Source organism: Salmo salar, unplaced genomic scaffold (assembly GCF_905237065.1).
Source record: "Salmo salar unplaced genomic scaffold, Ssal_v3.1, whole genome shotgun sequence".
In the NCBI taxonomy this organism is placed as follows: domain Eukaryota; kingdom Metazoa; phylum Chordata; class Actinopteri; order Salmoniformes; family Salmonidae; genus Salmo; species Salmo salar.
This window is the reverse complement of record NW_025548642.1, coordinates 211,292-223,539: the sequence shown is the minus strand read 5'-3', so window position 1 is coordinate 223,539 and position 12,248 is coordinate 211,292. Positions and strand designations below refer to the sequence as shown.

At 38.9% G+C, this 12,248-nt stretch overlaps 1 protein-coding gene across 1 annotated transcript; it reads left to right on the top strand.

Annotated features, from left to right (window-relative positions):
* The first annotated feature begins 3,322 nt into the window (after nt 1-3,322).
* On the top strand, nt 3,323-11,765 carry LOC123733194 (zinc finger protein 239-like). The gene is made up of 3 exons (XM_045712613.1): nt 3,323-3,656; nt 9,116-9,796; nt 11,761-11,765. The coding sequence occupies exons 1-3, from the start codon at nt 3,515-3,517 to the stop codon at nt 11,763-11,765; spliced, it is 828 nt and encodes a 275-aa protein (XP_045568569.1). The 5' UTR covers nt 3,323-3,514.
* The last annotated feature ends 483 nt before the right edge of the window (nt 11,766-12,248 follow it).

The window sequence follows — 12,248 nt, the reverse complement described above, 5'->3', positions numbered from 1 at the left end:
TGTTCTAGTGGACAGGTGTGATGTAGTTAATGGAGATGGAGGTGTGTTCTAGTGGGTCTGGGCAGGTGTGATGTAGTTAATGGAGATGGAGGTGTGTTCTAGTGGGTCTGGACAGGTGTGATGTAGTTAATGTTTGTATGATGTTGTCGTTTGTATGTGTATGTTTTGTATTTTTTAGACAAATATCAAATAAAATATTTTTAAAGTCCCAATGCAAAGTTACACCTCACTGTTCTATTTTTGGAGTTATTACATGAAACCAATCAGAATTCAGAATAATGACAACGTCAGGTGTGAAGTAATATGGAGGACCAGCCTATTACCTATTATGTAAACTACAACAGAAATAACTTCCAATGTATAAATTCAAATTAAACCAATCGTTTGCACTCATGACTTGAGTGATTAAAGTAAACAAACGTTTTGAAAATACATAACGCCATTTAACCAAATATCAAAGAATGTTAGCTGTACAGTCTGCAGTTATCTTAGCCAGCAAGCTGACATTAGCTATTTAGCCAACCAGCTATTAGCCTAACTAGCGCAGCCAATCAGCACAGCTATGGAGCCCAACTAATGGAGACCAGTTAGAACCCAACTAACAAAACCCAACTAAAACATGACTGCAGATCAAAAGAGCAGAGACATACAGAATGATGGCAGGGAAAATCCCCAACATCCAAAATATATAGATTCCAGATGTCAGTCAGCTAGCGCCCTAGCAGTAAGCCAAGGTAGAAAACCTCACAAATCTCCTGTAGTCTAGTTCCCAGAGAATGTGCTGAAAAGTAGTGATGGGGAAAAAACTTCCTGAAGCATTGACACTTTCCAGCTGATTGTTTCAAAAATAGGTTCATTAGTCTAGGCTTTGAACAACACAGAATTTAGAACAGCCAAATTATTAGAGATAATGTTCCACACACGATATCGCGTTCGCAGCGTAGCCTTTATGTCACCTACTAAACCACTGGCCATGTTCGAGAGCATCAAATCCATGCTGCATTGTGGGTAAATGGTTAATGGCTGACTGATTTATAAATAATAATGAGTAATTATTTATGATGCAAGGTGATTTATAGATCAGTCAGTTGGCAGTCGCCTGCACTTTCGGCTGCAATATCAAACAAGCCCAATACCAATCCAATCAAACCAAATTAAATGTTATTTGTCACATTCGCTGAATACAACAGGTGTAGACCTTAAAATTAAATGCTTACTTACAGGCCCTTAACCAACCATGCAGTTAAAAAAATAGAATTAAGAAAATAGTTACTAAATAACTAATGTATAAATAAAATATGATAAAAAGTAACAATAAAATAACAATAACGAGGCTATATGCAGGGGTACAGGTAAGTCGAGGTAATTTGTACATGTAGGTGAAGTGACTCATAGAAAATAAACAGTGAGTAGCAGTAGTCTAAAAAATGTTTAAAAAAAATTGTAAATACTCCGAGCAGAATGCCGAGCAGTATGCCGAGCAGTTGACAGTCACAATAATTTAGGTTAGGTTCAGTCAGGACTCATATACCAAAGGCTGATCCTAAAGTAACCTACCCAAGGCCCTACAAGAGGTTCAGTCAGGACTCATATACCAAAGGCTGATCCTAAAGTAACCTACCCAAGGCCCTACAAGAGGTTCAGTCAGGACTCATATACCAAAGGCTGATCCTAAAGTAATCTACCCAAGGCCCTACAAGAGGTTCAGTCAGGACTCATTTGTGGATGAGGTTCAGAATGTGCGATGGCTGGAAGTGTGTAGTGAGGATGATCCTGAAAGGGCACTGAGTGTGTTTATGAAATGATGTATGAGTTTTGTTGATAAGCAAGGCCCCATTAAGAAAACAGACTGAGGTCAAACGATGCCCCAGGGATTGATGAGCTGAGAAATGTAACGGTTCAACGTAATGAAACCAAAAAGGTAGCGAACAGATCTGTCTGATGAGCAAAGTTATTGTAAATGAATACATCTAGTGACCAAGCTAGACCAGTTATTGTAGATTAATACATCTAGTGACCAAGCTAGACCAGTTATTGTAAATGAATACATCTAGTGACCAAGCTAGACCAGTTATTGTAAATGAATACATCTAGTGACCAAGCCAGATAAGTTATTGTAGATTAATACATCTAGTGACCAAGCTAGACCAGTTATTGTAAATGAATACATCTAGTGACCAAGCTAGACCAGTTATTGTAAATGAATACATCTAGTGACCAAGCTAGACCAGTTATTGTAAATGAATACATCTAGTGACCAAGGTAAAAAGAAAGGATATTATCATCACTAAATCAAGGCTGATGGACAAAATCTATGGACAACATCTATGTACAACATCTATGGACACCTTTGATTCAACACAAGTGGCAGACATGTTTGAATTCCTGTCCATTATAACATTAATTACCAAAACCACCTGACATTGCAAATGACTTTAATTACTATTTGACGGGTCAGGTGGACACATTGAGAAATGAGTCCAACTGACGGTTCCCTGAATCGGACCGCAGAGTGAAGGAAAAGCAGCCAACAAGTGCTCAGCATATGTGGGAACTCCTTCAAGACTGTTGGAAAAGCATTCCAGGTGAAGCTGGTCAAGAGAATGCCAAGAGTGTGAAAAGCTGTCAATAAGGCAAAGCGTGGCTATTTGAAGAATTTCAAATATAAAATATATTTTGAATTGATTAACACTTTTTTGGTTACCTCATGATTCCATATGTGTTATTTCATAGTTTTGATGTCTTCACTATTAATTAATCTACTATGTAGAAAATAGTAAAAATAAAGAAATACCCTTGAATGAGTAGGTGTTCTAAGACTTTTGACCAGTAGTGTATATTATGTTATATAATAAATATGTAATAACATTAAAACATAACTGTTTGTCCTTATAGGGAACCAGATTGTGACTACAACTCAGTTACTAAGTCTTTAACAACACTGTGTTGTTACACTGGTGAGTAAAAACTCATGCTTCCGACACTTTAACTTTTTGTCTGAAAATTAAAATATACATTTTACTCAACTGCGTTACCCACTCCAGTCAGCAGATGGCGGTCTGGGAATTTAAGGTAATACTGTTGGTGTGACGTATAATCTAGTGGACGGAACGCTTCTTTCAACAGCAGCAACAGTTAATCAGATACCTCGGTAGCTTGCTAGACAAAATAGCCGAACCAATAAAGCTCTTCAGATTTCTGTCGTCTAGTTACTTATCCGATTTAATTTCATATTTACGGCGTTGTTGTTATTAGTTAGCTAGCGGGCTGGTTAAGTTAGCATTAGCCTAGCTAGCTAACATCCCCGACCATGAGTTCACTAAGCTACGCTCCTCCTGCTAAAGAAGAGGCCTGCTGGACGGAGAAAGAAGCTCTCGTCAAAGAGGAGGTGGAAGAGGAGGCTGTTGAAATACTAAAACAAGTAGAGGGTGAGGCTGTTACTGTGAAAGAAGAAGAGAGAGACGTTTCAGTTAAAGAAGAGGAAGACGCGTTCAGAGTGAAAAAGGAGGGGGAGATGGCTGTCACATCCAAAAAGGAGGTGGAAGAAGAGGAGGAAACTGGACATCTGGGCCCGGTTTCCCAAACGCATCTTAAGACATCCAATAATGAACTTAGCCATAAGATGGTTTTGAGAAACCGTTCCCTGATTAACACTAGTAAGTACTGTCTTAAATACAGAGGCACAAACTCTGCAGTTGTTTAACTGATGTGTGGTGTCAAATGGGAAATCTGCAATTGCTACATCCATTTTTGGACTTTTAAATTATTTATTTATAGCCATTGGTTCTTGAAGAATATAACACATGCCTCATGAGCTTAGTTCAACTGTTGTACCCCATCAGAACCCCAAATAAGCTTTTTATACTCCAATGTTTAGAAACAATGTAAATCAACACTGTATAGCCTCAACATGGTTAAAACTATAATGTTGATATCATGGATGGCCAGTCCTTGCATCCATAGGTCTGTCTATGAATTTGAAAGTAGTTACATTTCTCCAGGCCCATCATCATCTTATTACCAAAACAGTGTTTTAACTGCAGATTGGTTGATTGATTGATGTGTTTTTTTTAAACAGCAACACAATGGCTCCCAGAGACTTGGCGTAACAGTAACATCTTGGCCTAACAGTTATTAGGTGTTGGCTTGACAGTCGCTGGACCCAGGTTTGAGTTCAGCTCAGGGCTACCCCCTGAATTCACTACACTATGAATACAAGGACTGGCCATCCATGATGTCGTAATGATAGTTTAACCAGGTTTCTAGGCTATATAGTATATTCTAGAATTCTTCCATGATGTCATAATGATAGTTTAACCAGGTTTCTAGGCTATATAGTATATTCTAGAATTCTTCCATGTCATAATGATAGTTTAACCAGGTTTCTAGGCTATATAGTATATTCTAGAATTCATCCATGATGTCATAATGATAGTTTAACCAGGTTTCTAGGCTATATAGTATATTCTAGAATTCATCCATGATGTCATAATGATAGTTTAACCAGGTTTCTAGCATATATAGTATATTCTAGAACTGCCAGTGTAGATTTCTTGTGGAGGCAAATTATTAGAGCTGTTGATAAGTCATTGTATAATATTCAGCCAATTTTTTTCACGCCATTACGTTAAAGGCGAAACATACCTAGATTCAATTACATTCATAAATTGGTTTGAAACCTTTGTTTTAAAACCTTCTCAAAGTTGTTCCCTTGACAGATTTGTAGAAAACAGTTTGTCGTAAAACACTTTTTTTTATTTATTTAAATGTAACCTTTATTTAACTAGGCAAGTCAGTTAAGAACAAATTCTTATTTACAATGACTGCCTACTCCGGACGACTCTGGGCCAATTGTGCGCCGCCCTATGGGACTCCCAATCAAGGCCAGTTGTGATACAGCCTGGATTTGAACCAGGGTGTCTAGTGACGCCTCAAGCACTGAGATGCAGTGTCCACTGCGCCACTCTGGAGCCCCAAAATCATGTTATAGGCCTACATTTGCACACAGGCCAGGTAGACTAGTCCTACTTCTATATGTGTAATCAGGTGTGCGTCCTTACTCAACATTGACAGGAGTGTTTCAAACAAAAGACAATGAATAAATTTACAAAACTGACACATCTTGCTGGGTCAGGTCTGGGTGGTCTGCCAGGGGCCGTTTCATTTAGTATCCGTTTGGGTCGGCATGGGGAATGATTGTATTTTCCCATAGTATGTTGTACCAAAGTTGACCGACTAAAAGGGAGTGTAACTTAATGACTATTGTTGGATTCTAAACTTTGAACATATTAAAGACATGATAGAGCAGACGCAGAGTATATAAAGGAGTGAGATCTGTAGAAAGACAGAGTGGCTGTGGAATGTGCTGGGTGGACAGGAGGAGATCACAGGATTGCTATAGGGGAAGCGGATGGACATATATGGATTAGGCGAAGGAGGGGTTGAGGTCAGGAGGTCAGGTCAGATCCCCTGAAGGGAGTAATAAGGGTTTAGTATCCTGTTACCCTCTTCCTGACGAAACCAGAAAATGTAATGATTGGATAGAAGGAGTGTCCAAAGTGGGGTATATATACTTGTGATGGTGAGAACATGTTTTTGTCTGACTTACAGCTGTAATGACCGTTTGGGAATAATTAAACTTGGTTAACCTGTTTAGGATAGGGGGCAGTATTTTCACGGCCGGATAAAAAACGTACCCAATTTAATTTGGTTATTACTCCTGCCCAGAAACTAGAATATGCATATCATTATTTGATTTGGATAGAAAACACCCTAAAGTTTCTAAAACTGTTTGAATGTTGTCTGTGAGTATAACAGAACTCATATGGCAGGCCATAACCTGAGAAGATTCTATATGGGAAGTGCCCTGTCTGACCATTTCTTGGCCTTCTATAGCCACTTTATCGAAAATAGAGGATATCTGCTGTAACGTGACATTTTCTAAGGCTCCCATAGGCTCTCAGAAGGCGCCAGAAGGGGGAATGATGACTCTGCAGTCCCTGGGCGAAAAACAGTAGGGGTTTTGGAAAGTGGTCATTCTGAGAACAATGACACTGACGCGCGCGTGCATGTGAAGACTCCATTATCTATTTTCAGTGTTTGAACGAAAACAAGGTCTCCCGGTCTGAATATTATCGCTATTTTACGAGAAAAATCGCATAAAAATGTATTTTAAACAGCGTTTGACATGCTTCGAAGTACGGTAATGGAATATTTTGAAATTTTTTGTCACGATACGCGCCGGCGCGTCACCCTTCGGATAGTGTCTTGAACGCAAGAACAAAATGCAGCTATTTGGATATAACTATGGATTATTTGGAACCAAAACAACATTGGGTGTTGAAGTAGAAGTCCTGGGAGTGCATTCTGACGAAGAACAGCAAAGGTAATCCAATTTTCTTATAGTAAATCTGAGTTTGGTGAGTGCCAAACTTGGTGGGTGTCAAAATAGCTAGCCATGATGGCCGGGCTATCTACTCAGAATATTGCAAAATGTGCTTTCACCGAAAAGCTATTTTAAAATCGGACACCGCGATTGCATAAAGGAGTTCTGTATCTATAATTCTTAAAATAATTGTTTTGTTTTTTGTGAACGTTTATCGTGAGTAATTTAGTAAATTCACCGGAAGTTTTCGGTGGGTATGCTAGTTCTGAACATCACATGCTAATGTAAAAGGCTGGTTTTTGATATAAATATGAACTTGATTGAACAAAACATGCATGTATTGTATAACATAATGTCCTAGGAGTGTCATCTGATGAAGATCATCAAAGGTTAGTGCTGCATTTAGCTGTGGTTTTGGTTTTTGTGACATTATATGCTAGCTTGAAAAATGGGTGTCTGATTATTTCTGGCTGGGTACTCTCCTGACATAATCTAATGTTTTGCTTTCGTTGTAAAGCCTTTTTGAAATCGGACAATGTGGTTAGATAAAGGAGAGTCTTGTCTTTAAAATGGTGTAAAATAGTCATATGTTTAAAAAATTGAAGTGTTTGGATTTTTGAGGTGTTTGTAATTCGCGCCACGCCTATCATTGGATATTGGAGCAGGTGAGGCGTTCAGCTGGCGGAACATCTAGCTGTAAGAGGTTAACCTCTCTGGGATTTCAAACAACAGAAATCTCCTAATTAAAATTCCTCAAACATACATGTATTATACACCATGTTAAAGAAACTTCTTGTTAATCCAACGTGGATTTAATAGTATGTTGTACCTAGTTTCCCTCCTTCAGGAAACAGGAGTTATAGTCATAACGTTACACTTGTCATAAGATGAACTTCAACTTAAATACTGGATCTTGCTGTCGGACAGTTTTTTGTATTCAGATCTCTGAAATGCACTCTAACTACGTAACATTTAGTGTCTCCTTATGTTACACTGGGTTAACAGTTTTCATGAGCACAGAAATCCTAACTCATTTCAGAGTTTGCTAAATCCAATGGTTCTAACCGAGAGTTACCTTAACTTTATTGACAACACCCAAATGGATACTGTCATTAATGCGGTTCTTCAATAATTACACACAATACTGTAGCTGTTTAGTTAGTCACATGTTCAACTATAATCAGCTGATCCAGGAAATCATTTTCTGAATGACAAACATCACGACATGCAACAACAACCAAAGTGCTTCTTCATTCATTACTCTGATAAAGACAGTTATGCCGTGCTCCATGTTGGATCCAACATCCCTAACAAATTGATGTTTATACTGCGTTATTGTCTGCTTGATTTACAGTAGGGTCTCGTTAGTCTGTTTGCACACAGAGATACTTTCATAATGTGTAGAGAACTGTTCCTTGATGGATAGGCTATTGTACAACACACAGAGCTATTTTCCTTTATTCAGGACATTTAGAATGACAACACATTACAGAGTAACCTAGTGGGATTATTCACAAAATTATCTGGTGATCAGGTTATGAAATGTCATGACAAAGACATTTTAATTTCCTAGTTTCACCTGAAATATTAAATGATTTATAGTCCTAGGTCTATGTTGTTGTTAGGTGAAGTTATGGGTCCTACAGTAGGTCTATGGTATTGTTTGGTGAAGTTATGGGCCAATTTGTTAAAAACTTAGTGTACAAACCCTCATTGTCATAGCCTTCCCTGTGGCTCAGTTGGTAGAGCATGGTGTTTGCAACGCCAGCATGGTGTGTGCAACGCCATGGTTGTGGGTTTGATTCCCACGGGGGGCCAGTACAAAAAAAATAATACAAAAATGCTTGAAATAAAATGTATGCATTCACTAATGTAAGTCGCTCTGTCTGCTAAATGACTAAAATGTAAATGTAAATGTCAGGCTGATGGCAAAGCCAGCCATAGATCATTTTACTGGTTGAAGTGTTTTTTATTAAAGTATAAATCAGTTGATTTGCGACACTAACACAAACATTATATTAAGCAGGAGATTCAAGCGAGCCTTACAATTATAATCCAAAAGTAATGTGAAATGCACTCATAAGCAACCTGGAAATGGAGGCTATTTTTGCTGTCAGCCTATGAGAACTCCCCTGAGTTTTCCCCCACGGTGGTGAATTAGTGAATAGACACAGAGCTTAATGTGAGTTTCCTTGAGTAGCACTCCTGATCTTGCGCTGTAATATTCAGAATACATTGTGAAAAACTAAAATCTTTGCTCACCATTTTTGCTCCAGGCAGATATACTACATCCATAACTAGCAGTTTCCTCATTACCAGATATACTACATCCATAATTAGTGGTTTCCTCATTACCAGATATTCTACATCCATAACTAGTGGTTTCCTCATTAGCAGGGAGGTGTTTCTGCAATCAAATTGTGTGTGCATTGCCCTCATGCCCCGATTTTATTGAACACAGAAAGGGGCCTATATTGGAGACCAAAAGTCGTCTGGCACACTGCTTAGGATTTCAACAACTTTATTAACTTATTTCTAGCTACCACTAATGTGAAAACAAGACAACATTACTTGTTGCTAACTTTACTGTCTTAATTGTCAAATCATTTAACAGACGTCAATTGTTGCACAACTTCATGGGTATGCTCTGGGCATCACCTTTTACCTCAAACAGTGGATTTCTGCTGTTGTGGGCCTTTAACCATCTGTTTAACTTTGTTGTTCACACAGGAGAGAGACGTGACTATCGTGGATCCTCTGGGAAGCCTCAACAACCTCATGATGCTGACGAGGCAGAGAAGAGTCTCTCCAGATCAGAACACCTCAAGAAACACCAGCAGAGACCCACAGGGAAGACATCTTACTGCAAATTGTCGTCAGAACTTAAAATACACCAGCAAGTACACGCAGGAGGGAAAGCTCACCACTGTTTTGATTGTGGGAAGAGTTACTCAAGAGCAGATGCACTGAAGGTACACCTGAGAATTCACACAGGAGAGAAACCTTTTGTTTGTGATCAATGTGGGAAGAAATTTACTGTGTCAAACTCCTTGATAGTGCACCAGAGAATACACACAGGAGAGAAACCTTATAGCTGTTATCAATGTGGGAAGAGTTGTACTACATCTAGCCATCTAATTGTACACCAGAGAACACACACAGGAGAGAAATATTTTATCTGTGATCAATGTGGGAAGAATTGTAATACATCTAGCCATCTAATTGTACACCAGAGGACACACACAGGAGAGAAACCGTATAGCTGTGGTCAATGTGGGAAGAGTTTTGGTCAATCTGTCCATTTGACAGTGCACCAGAGAACACACACAGGAGAGAAACGTTATAGCTGTGGTCAATGTGGGAAGAGTTTTGGTCAATCTGGCCACCTGACAGTGCACCAGAGAAGACACACAGGAGAGAAACCTTTTAGCTGTAATCAATGTGGGAAGAGTTTTAGTACATCTGGCTATCTGACTATACACCAGAGAACACACACAGGGGAGAAACTTTATAGCTGTGATCAATGTGACAAGAGATTCTCTGATAAAAGATCTCTGATCAACCATCAGAAAATACATACATGAAGGAGTTGTTTCATGATATCAATGAAATATCCCACCTAGCAAAATGTAATTGAAAATACGTTGAAAAGAAGACTATGCTCGAAGTCCAATATACGTTCGGTTTCAGTTGAAAGTTAAAAATATGTATTTTCGGGTTGTTTTTTTCAATGACTTGAAAACAACTTCATTTCAACGTACTTGCAGCCTATTCACATGGACGCAGTATAATAAATTAGTCTATAATCAATTTTATTAACAATCCTACATCATTCCAGTATTTCTTTACAACATTCAAATGCTAATTGTCTTTATTCCACTACTGAAGAAGCAGGTCTCAAATCACCTCATATTTCAAACATTCAGCCTGATAAAAGATACATTTTATTATTCCATGCCTCACCATTAAGTTAATTATTGCCAATAGATATTAACAAAGGAGTGTACATTTGGTTTTGATATTTAATATTTACAATTCATGTAATGTTTAGTAATCATAATTATTTATGCAACCAACTGACAATTTTTGGTACAATTATATTGACATTGTTGCCCTGCTTTTAGAATGTCGGGGTTTATTCTCAGATGTGCCAACCCAAATGTACTAGAGCATGACATTGGGGACTGGGCCCGATCCAACAACATGCCTATCTAGTGAACCCTGAAAAGAGAGAGAAGCTCCGCAGTGAGGTGGAAAGTTACTACGGATATTAAGGAGCTAGTTCTAGAAGCTAGTTAGTTTTATTCTATAGAAAGAAAAATGAGAAAAAAATAAGACGATTGTATATTTTTATTTAGAATTACGTTTTTTTTTCTTGTTTTAATTGTTGACAGCCATTAGACACCATGTTTATATTGGTGACGGTGAAGCATTGTAGTTGATTATAATGTGAAATGGAAGTTGTTTTCTGTTGGTGGTGAGCAAACTTGTCCAACAAAAATATAGGATATATTTGTTGTCGTATGTTTTGAGGTTGGACTTGCGCACGTCTAGCTGGTTAGCACGTCTAGCTGGTTAGCACGTCTAGCTGGTTAGCACGTCTAGCTGGTTAGCACGTCTAGCTGGTTAGCACGTCTAGCTGGTTAGCACGTCTAGCTGGTTAGCACGTCTAGCTGGTTAGCACGTAGGACGCACTGATTGGTGTCACCTCGTTAGTCAGTATGTGTTACACCTGTGCTGGCTTGTCCATCTCGTTAGTGGGAAGGTGTTTCACCTGAGCTGGTCCAGGTTCTATTGAAGAGTGTCTGGCCCAGTACTCCAGTTGTCTTGATACATGTGGAGAGTCAACACCTTTAGTTGCTCCACCTTTTTGGTTTGCTTCCTGTCTTTAAGTTTGGTGTGGGTTTTTCTTTTGTTTGCCTCTTCTTGGGCAGATTTAGTGGGTCTCATGGTGGGTGTCTTTCAGGTCCCAGTTGTTGTTACTAGTCAACTTTCAGTAGACACTGAGATCAAAATTGCAAGATTGTTATAATACTTTTATTGCATCAAATGGTTGTTTTATGCAACAGAATAGAGGGTTCTTGTAACTATTGTCTCTGTGTGTTCTACTGAGGATGGGCCTCTGGGAGAAAACACTGACAGGAGATTTACAATGTCTTTTGGGTGATAAAACCTAAAGAGACTGCATTCCAGAGCATGAGTTAATGTTTCTGTTCTATATGGTACCAGGGAGAGATGACCTCAGGGCCAGACCCTGGTCTCTACACAAAGAGTACTGTTTTTACAGCAGATACTTATAATTCTCAGCAGAGATTATCTTTCATACAAATCTTAACCTTGTGACCCGTTCTGTACATCTATTGTTCGTCATGTAGGTTGAAAGGGCTATTAAAGACCTTTGTACTTTTGTCCCGTGGGTCCACCAGCCATCATTATCGTAGAGCACTCAATTGATTCACCCTGTATTTATGCGTTGTATTGACTTGCTCCCTTATTAATAAGTGAATAAAGATTTAGTTTAAGAATAACTCTGACTAGTGTGATAAGTTTGTCTCCTCAATTGATATTAAAGAAATTAACCACCACATTTGACGATGGGGATGTGAATCTTGACTTGGTGACCGCTCCTGACGACCTGGGTAAATCGTGCACGAGGGATCCCTCAAACTTGGGATCTCAGGGAGACCACACTTCAGGAACGGAGCAAATGGACCCACTTTTGACCTGAGAGGCAGCGAGCCGAGTGGATACCACTTCTCAAACGTAGTTTTTTTTTTTTTAAAGAAAGAGGTGAGCGAAACATGCAAAGTGTAGTTTTTAGAAAAGCCTCGTAGGCTCTGAGTGTGTGTTCCTGTGTGGAGGG